Source organism: Mobula hypostoma, chromosome 7 (genome assembly GCF_963921235.1).
Source record: "Mobula hypostoma chromosome 7, sMobHyp1.1, whole genome shotgun sequence".
NCBI classification, from domain to species: Eukaryota; Metazoa; Chordata; class Chondrichthyes; order Myliobatiformes; family Myliobatidae; genus Mobula; species Mobula hypostoma.
In genome coordinates, this window is record NC_086103.1 from 149,719,281 (window position 1) to 149,744,938 (window position 25,658).

Here is a 25,658-nt window from a genome sequence, read left to right on the forward strand (position 1 = left end):
GGAACAATCTTCCTGCATCTAGCCTGTCCAATCCCTTTAGGATTTTATACGTTTCAATCAGATCCCCCCTCAATCTTCTAAATTCCAATGAGTAAAAGCCCAGTTCATCCAGTCTTTCTTCATATGAAAGTCCTGCCATCCCAGGAATCAATCTGGTGAACCTTCTTTGTACTCCCTCTATGGCAAGGATGTCTTTCCTCAGATTAGGGGACCAAAACTGCACACAATACTCCAAGTGTGGTCTCACCAAGGCCTTGTACAACTGCAGTAGTACCTCCCTGCTTCTGTACTCGAATCCTCTTGCTATAAATGCCAGCATACCATTCGCAATCCTCTCGCTATAAATGCCAGCATACCATTCGCCATCAGAGAATAACCTTTACCATCAGAGAATAATATAGTGCAGCAGAAGCAGATAAGTGCAAGACCTGTTCTAGGGCATGTAGAGTTCATAATGTATTCTCTCCAATGTTTCTATGAGTGAACAATATCTTGCCATTCTCCCTTGAAGTATCACAAACATATACACTATACCATTCACTGCTGATATCTGTAGACACGAGAAAATCTGCTGATGCTGGAAATTCAAGCCACACACACAAAATGCTGGTTGAATGCAGCAGGCCAGGCAGCATCTGTAGGAAGAGGTACAGTTGATGTTTCGGGCCGAGACCCTCCTTCAAGACTAACTGAAAGAAGAGACAGTAAGAGATTTGAAAGTGGGAGGGGGAGGGGGAGATCCGAAATGACGGGAGAAGACAGGAGGGGGAGGGATGGAGCCAAGAGCTGGAAAGTTGATTGGCAAAAGGGATACAGAGCTGGAGAAGGGGGGGGGCACGGGGAGAGAAGAGATCGTGGGACGGGAGGCCTAGGGAGAAAGAAAGTGGGAGAGGAGCCCAGAGGAATATGGAGAAAAGGCCAGGAGTGATTATGAGAGGGGGAGAGAGAAAAAAAAGAAAGAGAAAAAAGCAAGGAAATAATAAATAAGGGATGGTGTATGAAGGGGAGGAGGGTCATTAACGGAAGTTAGAGAAATCATATTTGTAGATCTTGGTTTAGAATGTAGTCACCATATATTGAACAGTTTCCCAATAATTCTGAAGATTTGCTCCTCTCCCATGGGAAAGGTGGTGAGGAGAAGATACAACATTGCAGCAAGGAAGATCGAGAAAAGAAAATGTTTGGAAAATGATGTAGCCTCGTTTGACACTGGGATTGATCCAGCTGTAGGTACAGCTAATATCATCTCTATGGCAATGTGAGAGTACCATTGACATATCATTTTATTTGTACAGATAAAGGTCCCATGAATCAGATCAGAAATGCCTTTGCTACTGCTTGCCCGTCAATCACCAGTGTCTGTGCTGCATGCTGGTTGGGTTTTTGACATGTTTTTAGAGGGATTAAACCAGAGTGACAATAAAAAGGAGATGCTAAAATATCAAACGAAAACACGAGGAATTCTGCAGATGCTGGAAATTCAAGTAACACACATCAAAGTTGCTGGTGAACGCAGCAGGCCAGGCGGCATCTCTAGGAAGAGGTTCAGTTGACGTTTCAGGCCGAGACCCTTTGTCAGGACTAACTGAAGGAAGAGCTAGTAAGAGATTTGAAAGTGGGGGGGGGGGGAGGAGGGGGAGATCCGAAATGATAGGAGAAGACAGGAGGGGGAGGGATGGAGCCAAGAGCTGGGCAGGTGATAGGCAAAAGGGATACGAAAAGATCATGGGACAGGAGGCCCAGGGGCAGGGAAAAGTGGGTGGGGGGAACCCAGAGGATGGGCAAGGGATATAGTCTGAGGGACAGAGGGAGAAAAGGGAGAGAGAGAGAAAGAATGTGTGTATAAAAATAAATAACGGATGGGGTACGAGGGGGAGGTAGGGCATTAGTGGAAGTTAGAGAAGTCAATGTTCATGCCATAAGGTTGGAGGCTACCCAGATGGAATATAAAGTGTTGTTCCTCCAACCTGAGAGTGACTTCATCTTTACAGTAGAGGAGGCCGTGGATAGACATATCAGAATGGGAATGGGATGTGGAATTAAAATGTGTGGCCACTGAGATCAGAATGGGAATGGGATGTGGAATATCAGAGTGGGAATGGGATGTGGAATCATCTCCCTGGGCCTCCTGTCCCATGATCCTCTCATATCCCTTTTGCCAATCACCTGTCCAGCTCTTGGCTCCATCCCTCCCCCTCCTGTCTTCTCCACCCATTGCTCCTCCCCTCCTCAGGTTCCACTACTACGCTACACCAGGGGCAATCTACAGTACACCTTCTCAAATTGCATGTTTTTGGGATGTGGGAGAACACTGGAAGAAACCCACGTAGTTACAGGGAAAATGTGACATTTTCCACAGAAACACAGAGACAACACTGGAAGTCTGGACTGAACCTGGGTCACATGGAACAATTAGAGAATCTCTTGGGCTGGGTTATATTATGCAACTTATACAATATAAAGTGATGATCTTAAAAGATTCATTAGCTTTGTAAAGTTGTGTAAGCTCTGGGATACACTGTTTGCTTTTAGTAACGTTATTCAATGAACCTGATACAGCTTCACTACACATTTTTAGTTGGGATTTTCTAGAGTGACACCTGTAGGCAGGTAGCGGTTGGAAAACACTAGAACAAAAAAATTGGATTTGTAGCACTCTAGGAATTTCTGATTTTCATCAGCTAGTGAACAAACGAAGAATGGTTTATTAGTAATGTTAATCTTTTTTTCCTTTTTTGTAGACTTCGACAAGAAAGATATAAGAGATTGAACAGGCCAATAAACCATGGAGGCCCCTCTGCATATCATACTCTAAATTATTTTGAAATTAGTACCCCAAATCCTTGTGAAAAACCTGACCTATCAACAGGAAGCACAGATCCATATGATATTTGCTTTAAAGAGAGTACCGTTGACCTCCAAGCCTGTGCATAAGAATTTGCCTGGAAGATGTTTGATTTCCCCTGCATTTAATTTACATTATTTAAAGCTAATATTGTTGCATTTAATTGTGTCTGTATGACTGAGGGTGTGATACAGACCAGATCTCACTGCTAGTCGGTTGTCTCTTCATCATGTTCCCAATTCTTCTTGACCCCTGTCTCTTTTAAGCTTTTTTTTTAACCTCAACTCCTTTTTCTTCTCCTTTCCTGTCTCAGAATCAGGTTTATTATCACTGACAATATGCTGTGAAATGTGCTGTTTTGCAGCAGCAGTACAACTCATAAAAATGAACCATACTTTGCAATAAGAAATATAAAGCAAATAAATAAATAGTGCAAACAAAGAGCGAAATAGTGGGGTAGTGTTCATGGACTCTTCTGAAATCTGATGGCGGAAGGCAGTCTCCTGCCTTTGCTGGATATGCCCATTGCCACTGTGATAGGTTAGTGGGCAGAGGGGGTGGTGTGGCCCTATTTATAAGAAATAATATTAAATCATTAGAAAGGGATGACATAGAATCAGAAGGTGTCGAGTCGCTATGGGTTGAGTTAAGAAATGGCAAAGTAAAAGGACCCTAATGGCAGTTGTATACAGGCCTCCAAATAGCAGCCGGGATGTGGATTACAATTTACAGCAGGAGATAGAAAAGGCAGGTCAGATGGCCAATGTCATGATAATCGTTGTGGATTTTAACATGAAAGTGGATTGAGAAAACCAGGCCAGTACTGGATCTGAAGAGAAAGAATTTGTAGAATGTCTAAGGGATGGCTTTTTAGAACAGCTTGTTGTTGAGCCCACTAGGGGATCAGCTGTGCTGGATTGGGTGTTGTGCAATGATCTAGAGGTGATAAGAGAGCCTAAGGTTAAGGAACCCTTAGGGAACAGTGATCACAATATGATCGAGTTCACTTTGAAATTTGAGAAGGAGAAACTAAATTCCGATGTGTTGGTATTTCAGTGGAATAAAGGAAATTACAATGGCATGAGAGGGGAATTGGCCAAAGTTGACTGGAAAGGGACACTAGCAGGAAGGACAGCAGAACAGCAATGGATGGAGTTTCTGTGACAAATGAGGGAAGTGCAAGACATATATTCCAAATAAGAAGAAATTTTGAAATGGAAGAAGGGCACTACCATTAACTGACAAGTGAAGTCAAAGCCAAAGTAAAAGCAAAATAGAGGGCATACAAGAAAGCCAAAGCTAGTGGGAAGATGAAGGATTAGGAAGCTTTTAAAAAGCTTGCAGAAGGAAATTAAGAAGGTCATTAGAAAGGAAAAGATGAATTATGAAAGGACGCTTGTGACTAATATTAAAGAAGATACTAAATGCTTTTTTAAGTATATAAAGAGTAAAAGAGAGTTGAGGGTAGATATAGGACGAATAGAAAATGATGCTGGAGATATTGTAATGAGAGATGCAGAAACGGCAGAAGAACTCAATGGATATTTTGCATCAGTTTTCACAGCTGAAGACATCTGCAGTATACCAGACATTCAAAAGTGTCAGGAAAGTGAAGTTTGTGCAGTGAAAATTACAACTGAGAAGGTGTTCAGTAAGCTTAATGCTCTGAGGGTGGATAAATCTCCTGGACCTGATGGAATGCACCCTCGGGTTCTGAAGGAAGTAGCTGGAGAGATTGCGGAGGCATTAACAATGATCTTTCAAGAATCAATAGATTCTGGCATTGTACCGGATTACTGGAAAATTGCAAATGTTACTCCGCTATTTAAGAAGGGTGGGAGACAGCAGAAAGGAAACTATAGACCTGTTAGCCTGACATCAGTGGTTGGGAAGTTGTTGGAATTGATTTTTAGGCATGAGATTATGGAATACCTGGAGCCACATGACAAGTTAGGCCAAAGCCAGCAGTTTCCTGAAAGGAAAATCCTGCCTGACTAACCTACTGCAATTTTTTTTTGAGGAAATTACAAACAGGATAGACAAAGGAGATGCAGTAGATGTGTATGTGGATTTTCAGAAGGCCTTTCACAATGTGCCGCACATGAGGCTGCTTAGCAAGATAAGAGCTCATGGAATTACAGGGAAGTTACTAGCGTGGGTGGAGGATTGGCTGATCAGCAGAAAACAGATAGTGAGAATAAAGGGATCCTATTCTGTCTGGCTGCTGGTTACCAGTGGAGTTCCACAGGGGTTGATGTTGGGACTGCTGATTTTTATGATGCATATCAATGATTTGGACTATGGGATTAATGGATTTGTGGCTAAATTTGCCAATGATACAAAGATAGGTGGAGGAGCGGGTAGTGTTGAGGAAAGAGAGAGCCTGCAGAGAGACTTAGATAGTTTAGGGGAATGGGCAAAGAAGTGGCAAATGAAATACAGTGTTGGAAATTGTATGGTCATGCACTTTGCTGGAAGAAATAAATGGACAGACTATTAATTAGATGGGGAGAGAATTCAAAATGCAGAGATACAAAGGGACTTGGGAGTCCTTGTGCAGGATACCCTAAAGGTTAACCTCCAGGTTGAATCGGTGGTGAAGAAGGTGAATGCAATGTTGGCATTCATTTCTGGAGGTATAGAATATAAGAGCAGGGATGTGATGTTGAGGCTCTAAAAGGCACTCGTGAGACCACACGGGGTATTATGTGCAGTTTTGGTCTCCTTATTATAGAAAGGATGTACTGACATTGGAGCGGGTTCAGAGAAGATTCATGAGAATGATTCCAGGAATGAAAGGGTTACTGTATGAGGAACATCTGGCAGCTCTTGGGCTGTATTCCCCGGAGTTCAGGAGAATGAGAGGGGATCTCATAAAAACACTCTGCATGTTGAAAGGCCTGAACAGATTAGATATGGCAAAGTTATTTCCCATGGTAGGGGATTCTAGGACAAGAGGGCATGACTTCAGGATTGAAGGACGTCCATTTAGAACAGAGATGCGGATAAATTACTTTAATCAGAGGGTGGTAAATCTGTGGAATTTGTTGCCCTGAGTGGCTGTGGAGGCCAAGTCATTGGGTGTATTTAAGGCAGAGATAGATAGGTTCTTGATTAGCCAGGGCATCAAAGAGTATGGGGAGAAGGCAGGGAAGTGGGGATGACTGGAAGAATTGGATCAGCCCATGATTGAATGGTGGAGCAGTCTCAATGGGCTGAATGGCCTACTTCTGCTCCTGTATCTTATGGTCTCATGAATATTTTGTTTTCCTTTGAACTTATCATTGGTATCTGTCATTATCTTACAGTCCCTTTCCTTTTCTCAAATTATATTCAATTGAAGTGCAACATGTTAGCCAGTTTAGCATCTTTTTTTAAAATTTCCCGCCTTTACCTTCAATTCTATCATCTCCTATTCATGGAAGAGTCTCCATTCTCCATCTTTTATGTGTCAATCTCTAGAATGTTTTCTATTTTGCATATTCCAGATCACTCAAGCTGAACTTCTTGTCCCAGAACCCAATTTAAATTGTCAACCATCTAGGCCATGTTCGCATTAGCCTTCACTGGATCTTTGCTCCAAACAATTTTTCAAGGTGATGTATCCCTCAGCCATCATTATCACAATCATCAAAATAATATTGGTTAACATTACACTGGAGTTTGCTGTTGGCAAATTCCCACTACAGTACCTTTCTTTCAAAACTTTGTCATCAGTTGTGAAATTCCTGGAGCATCCTAAATGTCAAAGGCACTATATAAATACACATTTTTCTCTCTACAGATTTCCCAATCCTCCCTGTATCTGCAGTCTTCTTGAGCCTTTCTCAACTTTTTTTTAATCTTCCTTTTGTTTTCTTCACATCTTTGCATTCTGTTGCCATCATAATTATTGGCCGAGATTTCAACCATTACATTTCTAAACATGAGAACATAAGAATTAGGAGTAGGCCATCTGCTCCGTCAGGCCTGCACCACCATTCAACAAGGCCATGGACTCAGTTCCACCGGCCTGGCCTTTCCCCATAACCCTTAATTCCTCTACTGTGCACAAATTTATTTAACTGTGTCTTAAATATATTTAATGAGATAACCCCTACCTCATTATTTTATATGTTTCTATATGATCCCCCCTCATTCTTCTGAATTCCAGTGAGTGTAATCACCTTGACTCAATTTCTCTTCAGAGGTTTAACCCTTCATCTCTGGTGTTAACCTGGTGAACCTCTGCACTGCAAAGCCACTGTATCTTTTCCCAAGTAAGGAGACCAGACCTGCATACAGTACTTCAGGTGCTGCCTCACCAGGAAAACCTCCCTGCTCTTAAATACAATTTCTCTGGTAATAAAGGCCAACATTCCACTTGCCTTCTTGTAACATGTTACACCTGATTCATGTACATGCACTCCCTAGTCCCTTAGTACAACACAATCTGCAGACTCTCCACATCTTCCGCACAATTTGCTTTTTCATTCAAGTTAGGGTCAACTATACGTGGTTCCCTTTTCCAAATTGTCAGTGACTCCTGTGGCACTCCATACACTACCAATTGCCAACCAGTGTAATATCCATTTATTCCAACTCTCTGCCTTCTACTGGTTCACCATAAGACCATGCTAATACATTACCCCTAACTCCCTGTATCCTTGTCTTATGGATAACTCAATTAGGTGGCACTTTATTGAACGTCTTCTGGAAATTCAAGTATATGCAACATACGCTTATCCCCCTCTATTCGCTATGCTCATTATATCCTCAAAGAACTCGATTAAAGTTGTCAGCTTCCCTTCCTGAATCCTTGCTGTGTCAGCCTGATGGAAACACTTCTAAATGGTTATCTTACTATTTCATCCTTCACAATAGCTTAAAGCACTTTCCTGACCACAGATGTTAAGCCATGAGCCCATAGTTCCCTAACTTTTGCCTACCTCCTTTTTTTCACTGTCTTTCAATCTGCCGGGACTTGCCTAGAGTATTTTAAGAAATGATCACGTGCTTTACTATAACTTCCACTATTTCTTCAGAACCTTTGAATACATTCTCTCAGGACCAGCAGACTTCTCTACCTTTAGGACCACTAGTTTGCTGAGCACCACCTTGTTAGCAATAGTGATTAGAGGTCCTAATCTCAAGTCATTCTTAACATCTCTTTCTGGCATGTCAGACATGTCTTCACATGAAGACTGACATAAAATACTCATTCAATGCTTTGACTATTTCCATATAATTCAATATTAATTCTCCACTCTCATCTTCCAAGGGACCTGCATTCACCTTTTCCTGCTTTAGATGATCATAAAAACTTTTAATATCTTTGTTTTTCTTATTGCTTGCTTAAAGTCTTGGATAGTCTCATTAAAATTTATTGTCTTTTCACCTTTCGTCTTTTAGGTTTTTGTGTACTTTGTGTGTTTTAATATATGTATGTTTTCCTGTTTACTCAATGTTGACAGTTAAGAATTGCCACATAGATACCTTTTAACTTCTGCTGATGTTGCTATTGAAATAGTTCAGAGGCAAAACAGATACAAATATAGAAGGGATTCTAGAATACTTGCTAGTTATTTTTCTATCAAACATTTATAATAGATGTTAATTGGTTAACTTTTACTGATAGTCTATTTTACCATATAGTTTTTCACTTTTCCAACAAAATAATCAAAAAGCCATTTAATTTAAATATATAAATCTGTAAATTTCTTGTAGAAATGTTAATTTCTAAGTGCTTTGGCCTTCCTGTATTTATTACGGTGCAATGTGTTAACAAATGAATGAATATACTTGAGATCTTCTGCAACAAGTCTTAGGTTCTAATTGCTGCTTTGATAATATTTATTCCATCAGTTTAATGCACAATTCACCAAAGCCTATGCAGCTTCAGTGTTCTTAGGTGACAATTCAGACTTATTTATCTTAAGTAAACCAAAACATACAGTGAAGTGATTTCTGCATTAAAAATCAGCACACCCAAGGACGTGCTGGGGGCAGCTCATAAGTGTTGCCACATATTCCAGAGCCATCATTGCATCTCCACACTGTTTAAACTCACCAAAAAAAAAAGAACGAGCAAAACAAGACATTTTCTCATCCTTCTCACCAATCCAGACATACAGACCATCTCCAACCCGAGGATGAGCCATCTCTGGGCCTCCAGTCCCTGTCACTAGATTTTCATACTAACAGACATCGCACATTGGACTTCACCCCAGGACTCTGATCACAGGTTTGACCTTTGGGCCTAGACCACTGGACTCACTAATCAAGGGTTTGACCTTCGTACTTCTGACCCTGGTGATGTGGACCCTCATAACTCCTTTAGGCTTGTACATTCCAGCTTCTACTTCTACTGACTTTCGACTTTGGCCTCTTCCTGGTGTACAGTGATAAAACAGGAAAAAAAATCTTGTAAAGAGAAATACCAGGAATTCCATAGGAGGTCCTGCAATATACCACACATTGTTTGATAGAAGCCCTAATGATAAATAAACCTGACTATCAACTGTTGTTGTGGTTGGGAGACCAGAAACATAGCATTCTATTTTGGAGAGGCAATTTTGCAGAAAAGGACTAGTTCTTCAGGTTGAATGTTTATTTATTGGTAGAAAGAGCATATCCAGTTTAATATATTCTTAGAATATGTCCCATGAGGCCCTACTACTGCACAAAAACTTTAAAAATAAACATTGCAAAGTTGCTGGAGAAATACTAGATGCTTCATGCAGAAATAAGCTCCATCAAAATAAGAATTACATCATGCCCTGTTGGTGACTTAATAGAAATTTACAATTCCACAGGAATCTTACATATAATACTTTACCAATACATAATACTGAACTCTACATCCTCAGTGCCTAAATGAAAAATAGAAAAGTTGTTTTTTTTTTGAATAAATGAATGTGTCTGGACATTTAGAGACTTTAAAAGCAATAGAGGCAAAACAATGTCCTTTAAATCTTCATAGTTTAATCCAGGTCCATGTTTGTTGTGCATTCACCATTTTTGTGTGAGACTGCAGTATCCTTGGTAACATTTTCATTCTCCATTGGCTCACCTCCGTTTTGAGAATTGACTTTCATATTCAACGTTTGATTTACTTCTTTAGGATTCTCCACCTTTGGCTTAGGTTTATTTACTATTGGATTGCAGATGTTGTCCAGCTCCTATGATGAAAGATTAATGAAATTGCAAATTTCAAGTTATTTGGACATCAATTTTAAATTCATTACACATTATTATAAAACCATTAATGCTAGTATTTGATTATTGATTGTTTTAAGTAAACCATTACAATAGAAAGCAGGTAGAATAGTAGATCCTTTTTAAAATAGAATAATATTTAGAGGTACTAATCTTGGGTTGAGGTACAAGAGCAAGTTCATCTTGGTGAAGATGTGGAAGGTCTTGTGATTGTTAGATGAATCAGGAATTGTTTTATCAGTGCATAATGGTAAATAATAATTTAAAATAACTTAGTTTGATGTTACAGAATACACTAGATTTAATTCTGTTCTTTTTAAAAGGTAATCAATTGTACAGACTTCAAGTGATGTTTCAGTGGACTTTTAACGTGATTGAAATGCCAAGTAAAATGTACAGCTAGATGCTAATGAGCATCATTAAGGCATTTCAGGTACTGGACTTCATCTGGAGAAATACAAACTATATTGTCATTGTTCAGATTAATGATAACATTGAATAATGTTTTTGATCACATTGCATCAAAGAAATTAATGAGTCTAAAGAGAGAAGTCTGCATTGCTCTTATCAGGAGATAAAGATGGACTTGCCTTAGATATCTGCCACAGACTAGATTCCAATCAAAGCTTTTAGATTGAGTTTTTAATTTTCCAATCATGTAGTCACTAAAAAGTTTAATTGTGTTGCAATACCTTATGTTTATCTTTAATTTCAGCCACATGTACAACAGGATCCTGGTCAAAACTTAGTTTGGCTTGTGAGTCTATTGCAATATTCATCCATTCCATTGTTTCATTCACTGACTTTTCCAATTTATGTATCTCAGCAGCCTCTATGGGGTTATAGTTTTCAGCCTGTAAAACAGAAAGCTTAACTCCTCTGCCTGAATCATGGAGTAAATTTCAGTTGTGAATTTTTGTTTTGTTTGCTTACTTTGCTCCTGGCTTCCGCTGCTAGTTTTGCATAATATTGTAGTCTTTGATTAAGCTCATCAAAAGCTTTCGGCCGCGCTTCAGCTTCCAGATATCTTTCCTGAATTGGTGTACCTAATTTCTTTGTACAAAAATTTTGAAATAAATTAAAACTCATTTGAACTAATTAAAATTATTTCATTTGTCTCTACATTTGATATTTGTGATTTATCTACTCTGCACCTTCCAAGTTGCTCCAAGAAATTTGGACATTGCTGCTCTGCCATCATCCCTGCTAGTGTTCCCTTCCAATCAACTTTGGTAAGCTCCTCACTTATGCCTTTGATTTCCTTTACTTCATTGCAATACTGATAAATCTGACTTTAGCTTCTCCCACTCAAAATTTCAGGGTGAGTTTAATCATAATACGATCACTGTCTCATAAAGGTTTCTTTACCTTAAGCACCCTAATCGAATCTGGTCTGTAACACCCAAAATGGAATGGCTGATCCCCTACTAGGCTCAACCACAAGCTGCTCTTAAAAAGCCATCTCACAGAATTTGTAGAATGCCTAGCTCCTGGGATCCAAAATCAGCACCAATGTGATTTTCTAAATCTATCTGCACATGCTCAAATACTCCATTTTTTAAATCTCCCATTGTAATTTTTAACCCAATTTGTATATAGCTCCTATCAGGATCTTTTTAGCCTTACATATCTTTACATCTAACACATCAATTGTACATCTTCTGATCCTTTTTTCTTAAAACCTGTTTCTAAGATTTGATTTCATTTTTTTTTACTAACAGAGGCATGCCATTCCCTCTGCCTATCCTTTCAATAAAATATGTATCCTCAGATGTTCAGCTCCCAATTGTAATCATTCAGTTATGACTCAGTAATGCCCACAAAGTCATACCTGTCAATCTCTAACTGCGCTACAAGATCACTTACCTTTTTTCATATACTGAGTGCATTCAAATATAACATCTTCAGTCCTGTATTCATCACCCTCGTTGAAACTCATTCCACTGACTGCAATTTTGCCCAAACATTGGCCTGTCCTTCCTGACAATCTCACCTCACACTGCCTCTGCTCGTATACCAACTGCTGCATTCTTGGTCCTGTTTCCCAATCCTCCCCCCTGCCAAATTTATTTAAACCCTCCCCAACAGCTCTAAGCAAACCTGTCCACAAGAATACTGGTCCCCTTTGGGTTCAGGTGTAACCCGTCGCTTTAGTACAGGTCATACCTTCCCCAGAAGAAATCCCAATGATACAGAAATCTGAAACTGCCGCTTGCACCAGCTTCTCAGGCATGCATTCATCTGCCAAATCATCCTATTCTTACCCTCACTGGCACGTGGAACAAGCAGCAATTCAGAGATTACTACCTGGAGGTCCTGCTTTCCAGCTGTCTACCTAGCTCACTAAATTCTCTCTTCAGAACCTCTTCCCTTTTCCTACCCATGTCACTGGTGCCATATTTATGATCTGGTTGCTCACCCTTCCCTTTAGAATGCTGTGGACCTGATCCAAGATGTCTCTGATCCTGGCACCTGGGAGGCAACATACTGCCCAGTGTCTCTTTCACGTCCACAGAATCTCATGTCTAATCCTCTAACCATGGAACTCCCCATCACTATTACATTCTTTCTTCCCCTTCCCTTCAAAACCACAGCACCAAACTCAGCGCCAGACACCCTATCACTGTGGCTTCTTCTTGGTAGATCATACCCTCACCAGTATCCAAAGTGGTATACCTATTACTGAGGGGTATGGCCAAAGATGTATTCTGCACCGGCTGCCCGTTTCCTTTCTCTCTCCAAACAGAGATCTAAGCACCTGCCTCCTGCACTTCAGGGGTGACCACCTCCCTGTAGCTCCTATCGTCTCCTCAGTTTCCTGTTTGAGCTGAAAGTCATTGAGCTGCAACTCCAATTCCGTAATACATTCACTGAGGAGCTGCAGCTCAGAGCACCTGGTCAACTCACCCAATGGCTGCTCCACTAACCCCTGCCTTATTTTTATTTTGCCTTGCTAATGAAATGCAATTTGACTGGGCTGCCAGAAAATGCTGAAAGACTGTGAATGCTCTTTTTCAAATCTCACTCATTGATCTGTGAGTTGCCTCCTCTCTTGCTCCCGATTCAATTGGGCTGCTAGATAACTTTTCTTTCAAAGATTTTCTTATGTATTTCCAATGTATCTGTCTCTACCACTAACCCTGGCAATGCATTCCATGCACCCATCACTATGTTAAAAACCTACCTCTGACAACCCTCCCTTAACTTTGTTTCAATCACTGTCACATTAGCAATTGTTGTCCTGGGGAAACAAGTGCTGGCTGTCTACACATTTTATCTATCATATCACCTCTTATCCTCGTTTGCTTCAAAGAGAAAAGCCCTAGCTCACTCAACCTTTCCTCAAAAGACATGCTTTCTAATTTAGGAAACATCCCGTAAATCATCTCTCTACCCTCCCTGTAGCTTCCACAACCTCCCTACAATAAAATCACCAAAACTGAACACAATACACAAAGTGTTGTCTATCCAGAGTTTTATAGAGCTGAAACATTAACCTTACGGCTGTTGAACACAATTCCTCAACTAATGAAGGCAAACACACCATATACCTTCTTAATAACTTATCCCTCAATGTTCCCACACAAATTGATATGGACATGGCCTCAAAGATCATACTGTTCCTCCACACTGCTAAGAATCCTGCCATTAACCCTGTACTCTACCTTCAAGTTCAACCTTCCATAGTGCATCACTTCACACTTTTCTGGAATGAACTCCATCTGTCACTTCTCAGCCCAGCTCTGCATCCTATCAATGACCCACTGTAACCTATGAATACCTTCTACATACAATATGGTCAAAAAAACTTAAGGACTTGCCTTTAGCTCCAACAACTTATCAATATATACTTGTTTAACTTGATCGTCACCATCTTCATATAACCAATTTTCCGTTTCAGACAACAGCAATGAAATGTTTTCCTGATCCTGCAATTACAGCAAAAAAATTATAATTTATAAAGATTATGGAAAACCATTTTCCTCCACCCATTATCTCTCTCAATATCTAAGTAATAGCAAATACTTAACTTTAGAGTGATGATCTCATTCTTGAATTAACAAGCATGCCCTCTTCCCCCCCCCCACCTCAATATATGCATTTAACCCAAATGTGTTCAAATTGAGGCAATGGAAGAAATCTTAAACCAAATAGAAAAATTTTTCCATTGTCTCAGTTTTGCAATTTGAGTACTTTTGGGTTAAATTTACAAATCAAGGTAGAGTTCAGCAGGAGTAGAAACTTTGGATCTTGCTGGAAAATTGCTAATCCACTGTGAGTGATATTCTGGACTTCCGCACATTAACTAAAGAGGTGCAAAACCTGAAGACTGATTTGGAAGACTACACAAATCAGTTTACTTCAGCACTTCTGTTTACCACAGCTCTTGAGAGCTAAGCCCAGTCTTGCTGGGAACCCCCTGTATTGCACTTGGGGAGTTACTTCTCAGGTACTGAGACAGAGACGCTTTCTGGATAAGCAGAGGTATCAGGCAGGTGTTAGTAAAACCATTGGTAGCAAAACCTACATGGTGGTGGAAGGAAACAAACAAGCAAACTCCAATTGTTTAAGTCTTATCAAAAGAGAAATGCTAGTATATTAGCGTTAGAGATTATATATAATTTACTGAAAAGTTTCAGTTGTACAAAATAAAGGAGGGTAGAAAATAAGCAATAGGTTGAGGGCCAAAATTAGTTCTTAAATGCCTACTATAAACATATGCAGAGTGCTGCAAGGTTTCGCTGCTAAAGGAATGGCCTCTCTGTAATGTTTCACTGCTAATAGAAACATAGAAAATAGGTGCAGGAGTAGGCCATTCGGCCCTTCGAGCCTGCACCGCCATTTATTATGATCATGGCCGATCATCCAACTCAGAACCCCGCCCCAGCCTTCCCTCCATACCCCCTGACCCCTGTAGCCACAAGGGCCATATCTAACTCCCTCTTAAACATAGCCAATGAACTGGCCTCAACAGTTTCCTGTGGCAGAGAATTCCACAGATTCACCACTCTCTGTGTGAAGAAGTTTTTCCTAATCTCGGTCCTAAAAGGCTTCCCCTCTATCCTCAAACTGTGACCCCTCGTTCTGGACTTCCCCAACATCGGGAACAATCTTCCTGCATCTAGCCTGTCCAATCCCTTTAGGATCTTATACGTTTCAATCAGATCCCCCCTCAATCTTCTAAATTCCAACGAGTACAAGCCCAGTTCATCCAGTCTTTCTTCATATGAAAGTCCTGCCATCCCAGGAATCAATCTGGTGAACCTTCTTTGTACTCCCTCTATGGCAAAGATGTCTTTCCTCAGATTAGGGGACCAAAACTGCACACAATACTCCAGGTATGGTCTCACCAAGGCCTTGTACAACTGCAGTAGTACCTCCCTGCTCCTGTACTCGAACCCTCTCGCTATAAATGCCAGCATACCATTCGCCTTTTTCACCGCCTGCTGTACCTGCATGCCCACTTTCAATGACTGGTGTACAATGACACCCAGGTCTCGTTGCACCTCCCCTTTTCCTAATCGGCCACCATTCAGATAATAATCTGTTTTCCTATTTTTGCCACCAAAGTGGATAACTTCACATTTATCCACATTAAATTGCATCTGCCATGAGTTTGCCCACTCACCCAACCTATCCAAGTCACCCTGCATCCTCTTAGCATCCTCCTCACTGCTAACACTGCCACCCAGCTTCGTGTCATCCGCAAACTTGGAGATGCTGCATTTAATTCCCTCATCCAAGTCATTAATATATATTGTAAACAACTGGGGTCCCAGCACTGAGCCTTGCGGTACCCCACTAGTCACCGCCTGCCATTCTGAAAAGGTCCCGTTTATTCCCACTCTTTGCTTCCTGTCTGCTAACCAATTCTCCACCCACACCAATACCTTACCCCCAATACCGTGTGCTTTAAGTTTGCACACTAATCTCCTGTGTGGGACCTTGTCAAAAGCCTTTTGAAAATCCAAATATACCACATCCACTGGTTCTCCCCTATCCACTCTACTAGTTACATCCTCAAAAAATTCTATGAGATTCGTCAGACATGATTTTCCTTTCACAAATCCATGCTGACTTTGTCCGATCATTTCACCGCTTTCCAAATGTGCTGTTATCACATCCTTGATAACTGACTCCAGCAGTTTCCCCACCACCGACGTTAGGCTAACCAGTCTATAATTCCCCGGTTTCTCTCTCCCTCCTTTTTTAAAAAGTGGGGTTACATTAGCCACCCTCCAATCCTCAGGAACTAGTCCAGAATCTAACGAGTTTTGAAAAATTATCACTAATGCATCCACTATTTCTTGGGCTACTTCCTTAAGCACTCTAGGATGCAGACCATCTGGCCCTGGGGATTTATCTGCCTTCAATCCCTTCAATTTACCTAACACCACTTCCCTACTAACATGTATTTCACTCAGTTCCTCCATCTCACTGGACCCTCTGTCCCTTACAATTTCTGGAAGATTATTTATGTCCTCCTTAGTGAAGACAGAACCAAAGTAATTATTCAATTGGTCTGCCATGTCCTTGCTCCCCATAATCAATTCACCTGTTTCTGTCTGCAGGGGACCTACATTTGTCTTTACCAGTCTTTTCCTTTTTTCATATCTATAAAAGCTTTTACAGTCCGTTTTTATGTTCCCCGCCAGTTTTCTCTCATAATCTTTTTTCCCCTTCCTAATTAAGCCCTTTGTCCTCCTCTGCTGAACTCTGAATTTCTCCCAGTCCTCAGGTGAGCCACTTTCTCTGGCTAATTTGTATGCTACTTCTTTGGAATTGATACTATCCCTAATTTCTCTTGTCAGCCACGGGTGCACTACCTTCCTTGATTTATTCTTTTGCCAAACTGGGATGAACAATTGTTGTAGTTCATCCATGCAACCTTTAAATGCTTGCCATTGCATATCCATCGTCAATCCTTTAAGTGTCATTTGCCAGTCTATCTTAGCTAATTCACGTCTCATACCTTCAAAGTTACCCCTCTTTAAGTTCAGAACCTTTGTTTCTGAATTAACTATGTCACTCTCCATATTAATGAAGAATTCCACCATATTATGGTCACTCTTACCCAAGGGGCCTCTCACGACAAGATCGCTAATTAACCCTTCCTCATTGCTCAAAACCCAGTCCAGAATAGCCTGCTCTCTAGTTGGTTCCTCCACATGTTGGTTCAAAAAACCATCCCACATACATTCCAAGAAATCCTCTTCCTCAGCACCTTTACCAATTTGGTTCACCCAGTCTACATGTAGATTGAAGTCACCCATTATAACTGCCGTTCCTTTATTGCACACATTTCTAATTTCCTGTTTAATACCATCTCCGACCTCACTACTACTGTTAGGTGGCCTGTACACAACTCCCACCAGTGTTTTCTGCCCCTTAGTGTTACGCAGCTCTACCCATATCGATTCCACATCTTCCCGGCTTATGTCCTTCCTTTCTATTGCGTTAATCTCTTCTTTAACCAGCAACGCCACCCCACCTCCCCTTCCTTCATGTCTATCCCTCCTGAATATTGAATATCCCTGAACGTTGAGCTCCCATCGCTGGTCACCCTGGAGCCATGTCTCTGTGATCCCAACTATATCATAATCATTAATAACAATCTGCACTTTCAATTCATCCACCTTATTACGAATGCTCCTTGCATTGACACATAAAGCCTTCAGGCACTCTTTTACAACTCTCTTAGCCCTTATACAATTATGTTGAAAAGTGGCCCTTTTTAATGCTTGCCCTGGATTTGTCGGCCTGCCACTTTTACTTTTCTCCTTTTTGCTTCTACCCTCACTTTACACCCCTCTGTCTCTCTGCACTGGTTCCCATCCCTCTGTTGTGAACTAACCTCCTCACGCTTAGCCTCTTTAATTTGATTCCCACCCCCCAACCATTCTAGTTTAAAGTCACCTCAGTAGCCCCCGCTAATCTCCCTGCCAGGATATTGGTCCCCCTAGGATTCAAGTGTAACTCGTCCTTTTTGTACAGGTCACGCCTGCGCCAAAAGAGGTCCCAATGATCCAAAAACTTGAATCCCTGCCTCCTGCTCCAATCCCTCAGCCACGCATTTATCCTCCACCTCATCGCATTCCTACTCTGTCGCGTGGCACAGGCAGTAATCCCGAGATTAATGTAATGATTTCTCTGTAGCAGCAATGTTTACGTTATAGCTAGAGATAACGGGGGCTTTGGAATGTGTGCCATCCAATCAGAGGCATGCTGTTTCTTTCTTATGGGGCTGACAGAAGGGATCCGCGGTTTTTTGTTCGGCAGAAGATGGAGAGCGAAGATGCCAGAATGGAGAAGTCGTAGACTACAGGACAGAGTGGACTTGGAATGGAGTTGGGAGTCAACGCCCGGGGAGAGGAGAGAAATAAAAACAATGATGGAGAATGAACAGACGGGAAAACAGTGAGCTCCAATGTTGTGGAATAGTGTATTTCATGAGAATGGCCCTTTTTCTTTTTTGTTTCTTTACTAACCCTATAGTCAAATTAAGAGTTATAAAGCTCAATCGTTTAATTGCATATTGTGTACTGTTTGTTATTTTGTGGTACTGATTTGTAACAGGGGAACACATCACGCAGCATCCACCCAAACAAGATTTCTGAAGTCTGGCCCGGCCGGAGGCTGTCTTTCCCTAGATTAAGCCACTATCCGAACCTGAGGGTTACAAGTGTGGGGGTATTGTTCCAGGATTGATTTCATTGAATGCTGTGTGATTACCCTGAGCACCGAATCAGTGGGGTAGATATTCATACTCCGGATGAATTGTTAATTTGCCTGTAAGTACTGTTAAAGTTGCGATTGTGGGCAGAGGTTTGATAAAATGGCGGGCACAGCTCTCATTTTAATGCAGATTAGCGCTGACGTAGCAGTCGCAGAGACTTGCCCCTGCAGAGGTGGAAGATGCTCAGCAGCATTTGTGCAAGTTGGAGGAAGCCGAGATCATCACTGAGTCTCAAAGCCCCTATGCGTCCCCAATAGTAGTGGACCAAAGGAAGAATGGGAAGGTAAGGATGTGTACGGACTATAGGATTCTGACCAGTATATGGTCTTAGGGATCAAAGACACGCTGGCCTGTCTGAGTGGTGTGAAGTGGGGGCGGGGGGGGGGGAGAGACACATACAAAGTTCAAAGTAAATTTATTATCAAAATGTATGTATGTCACCATATACCACATAGATTCATTTTCTCGTAGGCATACTCAATAAATCAGTTATAGAAAATTAACATTATAGAGTCAATGAAATACCACACCAACTGGGCTTTCAGCCAGGTACAAAAGACAACAAACTCTGCAAACACAAAATGGAAGATAATAATAATAAATAATCAATATCACGAACACAAGTTGAAGACTCTTTGAAAGAGAGTCCATAGGTTGTGGGAACATGCCAGTATAGGGCAAGTGAAGTTAACCCCTTTTGTTCAAGAAACTGATCGTTCAGGGGTAATAACTGTTCCTGAACTTGGTGGTGCAAGTCCTGAGGCTCCTGTACCTACTTCTTGATGACAGCAACAAGAAGAGAGCATAACCTAAGTGGTGGGTCCCTGATGATGGATGCTGCTTTCCTGTGACAATGCTCCATGTAGATGTGCTCAAAGGTGGGAAGGGCTTTACCTGTGATGGACTGAGCCCTATCCACTCCTTTAGGAAGGATTTTCTGTTCAAGGGCTTTGATGTTTCCATACTAGGAAACAACTTGCAGTCTGGTACTCTTGTAGGTTTTTGTAAATAAAACAGTGAGGCATTTTATGTTTAAGAAAAACTGTACCAACTCACTTATTTGCACTCCAAACACTGAACACAAAGCACGATAACAGAAACTCATGTAATTGTGTGATGTCAGACCAGCCTCTTAAAGTGAACCCCAACTCACTTTAAGTGTTTGCAGTGTTTGTGAAGTATGTACATTTCCACCAATTACATTATCCTGCATTCTCAATATACTTTCCACCACTCATGTACAGAAGTTTCTCCAAGTTTTAGATGTCATGCCAAATCTTCACAAACTCCTAAGGAAGTAGAGGTGCTGCTGTGCTTTCTTGGTAATTGCACTTATGTGCTTAGCCCAGGACATGTCCTCTGAGATGATAACGCTGAGGAATTTAAAGTTGCTGACCCTCTCCACCTCTGATCCTCCAATGAAAAGTGGCTCGTGGACATCTGGTTTCCTCCTCCTGAAGTCAATTATCAGTTCCTTTGTTTTGCTGACTAAGAGTTTGTTGTTGTGGTACCACTCAGCCAGATTTTCAGTCTCCCTTCTGTCAGCAGATTCATCACCTATGACTTGGCCTACAACAGTGATGGCATCAGCAAACTCATATGTGGCAGTGGAGCTGTACTTAGCCACACAATCATAAGTGTAAAGTGAGTAGAGCAGGAGGGCAAGCACAATATTGTAGAGATGTTGTGAATCCAGACTGGGGTTTGCAAGTGAGGAAATCAAGGATCCAGTTGCACAAGGAGGTTTGAGGCCAAGGTCTTGAAGCCTATTGATTAGTTTTGAGGGCATGATAATAATGAATCCTGAGCTGCAGTCAATAAAGAGCACCCTGATGAATGCATCTTTGCTGTCCAGATGTTCCAGGGTTGAGGAACGAGCCAATGAGATGGCATCTATGGTAGACCTGTTGCTCTGGTAGGCAAATTGGAGTGGATCCAAGTCACTTCTCAGGCAGGATTTGTTATGTTTCATCACCAACCTCTCAAAACACTTCACTACTGTGAATGTGAGTGCTACTTGACAATATTCATTGAGACAGTTTACCACATTTAGGATAGTGATGAATATTGGTAGCTCACATTGAGGTGTTTGATGTTGCAGCGTTTGCCAAACTTGGCAATTAGCTCACAGGTGTTACATCACCCGTCAAGGTAACATCCTCAGTGCACAGTTGTTGATGTTTCTCTCTAGGAATGTTCACATTTATATAGGCCCCCATTCACTTGCCTTGGTCCTCATTGGCTACCCCTTCAGTTGCCCTTTGAATTCTAATGGCTCATGTTTCTTTGGCTGTTAGGGGTTCAAGTGGTTAAGGCATTGGACTAGCTACCTGAAGGTCGTGAGTTCGAGCCCCAGCCGAGGGAATGTGTTGTGTCCTTGAGCAAGGCACTTAATCACACATTGCTCTGCGACGACACTGGTGCCAAGCTGTATGGGTCCTAATGCCCTTCTCTTGGACAACATTGGAGTCGTGGAGAGGGGAGACTTGCAGCATGGGCAACTGCTGGTCTCCCATATAACCCTGCCCAGGCCTGCGCCCTGGAGAGTAAACACTTTCCAGGCGCAGATCCATGGTCTTGCAAGACTAACGGATGCCTTTAAGGGGTTCATAGATGGCATCTATTTTGATATGTTTGCTTATGAAGTTATCAGAAGAGAATCATGATTCTAAAAGTTCTCATGCCTGCTTTGTGTTTGCCTGCACCAGAACCCCCCGGTTAAGTGGTTTTTGGTCTTCATGTACTGAAATCAGCAACGGTAGATCATATCTCCCAACCACTATTTTGCATTCCCAGTTTACATCTTGTTTGGCCGACATAGTTCTTGTTGCAGCCTTCACAGGTGATCCTGTACACCACATTGCTTTTGTCGGTTATCTTCACTGATACCTTGGTTCTGAGACAAGATGTCCTAAAATGCACTCTAGGCATGGAAATGGCAGACACTCCTTATCTTAGTAAAACAGTGAATTAATACGAATTAATGAAAGTTCCTAAGTAATTTTTTAGAAATGTCAATATCTTAATAACTTTCCAGTTAATTTTACATAAAAAGGGGAGTATATTACAAGCTAAAATATTGAATCTACATTATTCCCCTTTAAGACCACTTTCACTCAAGTACACTTAAATATCGAAGATTAAACATACCTTGGAACTGACAAATTTTTCAAATTGTCCATTAAGTTTCTCTCTTAAGTCATATATGTATTCTTCCACAGCATTTTTGGCATAACTTCTCTCTTTTTCTAACTTATCCTGCATGATCATATCCCCCTGTTTAAAAAACAGAAAATTATATCTACTTCATTGCTATGTGCAAATATGTAGATAACTAAACACTAAGACTTGTAATCACATAAGGCAAATTGCATCACAACGATGCAGCTGGTAGACAAAGTTTAAGTATTTCTTTGAGAATGACATCCTGCTTTATATCAGCAGGGTGATTATCTCAATTCCTAGAAGCTTCCAAAGAATTCAGCTAATACACTTAACTAAAAATTGGAGGGTCAGAATTTGAAATGAATAACTTGGTTTAAGAGAAAAACACACAAAACTGACATTAAATTCTAAGGAGAAAACCAAGTAGCCAGGATAATTTTAGATACTGCATATACTTTATTGACATCTGTAGATTACAATGCATGCTTCTCTCTTCACTAGTAACGGCAGTATCATCTGTTACCCATTCTAAGGTGAGCTCCAGCCTCAAATGCAATGTTTCTGTTCTATCTGCCATTCCAGAGTTCTCCATTTTCCCACCTTATCTCATTGCATTGAGTTGAACCATTTTGCAAATCCAGTCTCAACTCATCCACCCCAGAATTGTTCCACTCCGATGCATTTATGCCATCCTAGTGCATATTTGAATAAACAGCAATTTTTAAGCAATATTATTTACTGAGAGTTTTTTTGGAACTGTAGATATACCACGCATCTTTCGTTACCCAGACACATATCATCTTTAGGGGTAACTTCCTTTTTGGAATCACTGCATTTCTTTATGGCATTTAGTTATAGAATTTTCTCTATTACATCCTTATTGAAAGATGGTTATCATTACTATCATCACCATTCCTTATCCATAGTTCCATTAACTGGTTCCAGTGTATTCCCACAGACTAAGACAAAAATAGAACACGTTTCCATATCCTACTTACCTCCTTTTCAAAATACATGTCAAGTAGATTCTTCCCAAACTGCCACACCAGTTTATCTTCAACGGGAAGATTAATAGTCTTGAACTTAATTTTGGGCTTTTTTGGATCTGGAGGTTGATTTGATTTCTTGTCCATATTAGACTGTAGGTAGAAAATTTTTTTAAAAAAATTAATGGAATAAGGTGTTTGCAGTGGTGGAGGTGGTAATTGAGACAATGGTCCTAATGTTAGGGGTAGTGGCAGCAGGTATGAAAAGAGTGTGATGTTTATATGGAATACAGCAAGTGGGATTGAAGGGTCAAGTCTTGGGCCTTACATGTTAACAGCAAAAAGCTTGTGGATGGATTGATGAGTGGCTGGGATTGATGGGGCGGTGGGGGGGGGGGCAGCAGTTTGGCTAAAGGAGAGGAACAGAATTTTTTCAATGGTTGGTAAGGATCTTAGTGGTCTGTGGTCCTATCTTAGGGATACATTTCAAAGATAAATACACTACAGACACTGGAATCTGGGTGACCTAGAAGAACTAAATATTTGCACAGTGCTCCAGAATAACATTAGAAGAAAATACACAATTTTCTGGTTCCTGATTTAAACCACATGCAATAGTAGAACTCACGAAGTGCTCAGATACCTTCCAGAGCAATACTGATCAACTTGGTAATGGTTATAAATGTTCACTTTGGAGAAGCAAATTTTCAACTGCAAAAAGTAACCTGACAAACTTTAAGCATTTATTTGCAGCATTAATCAATTTATTTCAGTTTGTGATGGCAAATGAGCCTGAACCTAGAGCCATACATCACATTAGAAGATTGAGGGGAGATCTGATAGAGGTGTAAAAAAATTATGAGAATAGATAGGGAAAATGCAAGCAGGCTTTTTCCACCAGAGGTTGGGTGAGACTAGAACTAGTGGTCATGGGTTGAGGCTGAAATATAAAATGTTTGAGGGTAACACGAGGGGAAACATCTTCACTCAGAGGATGGTGAGAATATGGAATGAACTGCTAGTGGAAATGGTGGATGAGGGTTCGATGTCAATATTTTAAAAATTTGAAATTTGAATAGGTACATGGATGGAAGGGACATGGCGGGTTATGGTCTTGGGTGCAGATTGTTGGGACTAGACAGATTATTAATTCAGCATGTACAAGATGGGCTAAAGGGCGTGTTTCTGTGCTGTGGTGTTCTTACTCTATGACACTGTACACCTAGGTTTCACCAGACTTTTAACCTACTTTAAGATCAACCTAACCCTTTCCTCCACATAGCCCTCCATTTTTCTATCATCCATATGCCCATCTAAGATTCCCTTAAATGTCCCCAAGGTATCTGTTTCTACCATCACACTTGGCAGTGCATTTTATGCACTCACGATTCTGTGAAAAAGAAAACAACTTACCTCTGGCATCCCCCTACACTTTCTTCCAATCACCCTAAAATTATGCCCCCTTGTATTAGCCAATTCTGCCCTAGAAAACAGTCTCTGGTTGTCCACTCAATCCATACCTCTTATGAATATTCCAAGTGTGGTGTAACCAGAGTTATACAGAACTGGAACCTTACCTTGCGGCTCTTGAACTCAATTCTTCAAATAATGAAGGCCAACACACAATACACCTTCTTAATCACCCGATCAACTTGTATGCCAACTTTGAGGGATTTGTGGACAGGGATCCCCAAGGTCCCTCTGTTCCTCCACACTAAGAATCCTAACATTAATCCTGTATTCTGCCTTCAAATGTGACCTTCCAATATGACTCAGTTCACACTTTTCTGCATTGAAATGCACCTGCAACTTTTCAGCCCAGCTCTGCATCCTCTCAATGTACTGTTATAACCCTCAACAATCTTCTACACCATCCACAACACTACCTACCTCCATGTCATCGGCAAACTTACTAATCCATCCGACAATTCCTCATCCAAATCATTTCCCAAAATTACAGAGTAGGGGTCCCAGAACAGATCTCTGTGAAACACCACTGGTTACTGACCTCCAGGCAGAATACACTCCATCTACAATTACCCTTAGCCATTTATGGGCAAGTCAATTCAGAATACACATGGCCAAGTTTTCCTGGATCTGATGCCTTGACTTTCTGAATGAACCTACCGTGGGGAGCCTCATCAAACATCAATTCAACTGCTCTAACTTCAACAATGGATTTTGCTACAGCCTCAAAGAATTCACTCAGGCTTGTGAGGTGCATGACCTGCTCGTTACAAAGCCATGCTGACCATCTCCAATCATTCTATGCTTTTCCAAATGCTCACAAATCTTGCCTTTAAAAATGTTAAATAATTTGCCTTCTACTAAAGTAAGACTCACTGGTCTATGATTCCCAGGGTTATCCCTATTCCCTTTCTTGAACAAAGGAATAACATTTGCCACCCTCTAATCATCTAGTTTAGAGTTTAGATAGTGCTAAACTATATTATCTAAACTCAAGACAATATGGAGGGACAGCAACATCACCATGAAGTACAAGATCAGACTCCTGCGTGCATTGATATTCTCCATCTTCCTGTACGCATGTGAGACATGGACCCTCACAGCAGAGCTACAGAGGAAGATACAGGCATTGGAAATGAGATGCTATCGCAACATCTTGGGCATCTCATACCACATCACAAATGACCAGGTCCGCAAGACCATCCAGCACCACATTGGCCCCCATGAAGACCTTCTCAGAACGGTGAAGGAAAGAAAGCTG

The 25,658-nt window shown here is 41.0% G+C and overlaps 2 protein-coding genes across 6 annotated transcripts in view; one reads left to right on the forward strand and one right to left on the reverse strand.

The window, feature by feature from the left end:
• wdr95 (WD40 repeat domain 95) overlaps window positions 1-8,586 on the forward strand; it is a 138,639-nt gene extending 130,053 nt beyond the window's left edge. For all 3 annotated transcript variants that reach the window (XM_063054272.1, XM_063054274.1, XM_063054275.1), the window contains one exon: window positions 2,742-8,586. In XM_063054272.1, coding sequence (XP_062910342.1) covers window positions 2,742-2,934 — 193 coding nt within the window. In that variant the 3' untranslated portion in view covers window positions 2,935-8,586. The remainder of the gene's footprint in view (window positions 1-2,741) is intronic.
• An 80-nt stretch (window positions 8,587-8,666) lies between these two features.
• LOC134349653 (heat shock protein 105 kDa-like) overlaps window positions 8,667-25,658 on the reverse strand; it is a 93,771-nt gene continuing 76,779 nt past the window's right edge. For all 3 annotated transcript variants that reach the window (XM_063054277.1, XM_063054276.1, XM_063054278.1), the window contains 6 exons: window positions 22,943-23,083; window positions 21,930-22,055; window positions 13,864-13,971; window positions 10,976-11,095; window positions 10,735-10,896; window positions 8,667-10,005 (listed from right to left, as the gene is read on the reverse strand). In XM_063054277.1, coding sequence (XP_062910347.1) covers window positions 9,808-10,005; window positions 10,735-10,896; window positions 10,976-11,095; window positions 13,864-13,971; window positions 21,930-22,055; window positions 22,943-23,083 — 855 coding nt within the window. In that variant the 3' untranslated portion in view covers window positions 8,667-9,807. The remainder of the gene's footprint in view (window positions 10,006-10,734; window positions 10,897-10,975; window positions 11,096-13,863; window positions 13,972-21,929; window positions 22,056-22,942; window positions 23,084-25,658) is intronic.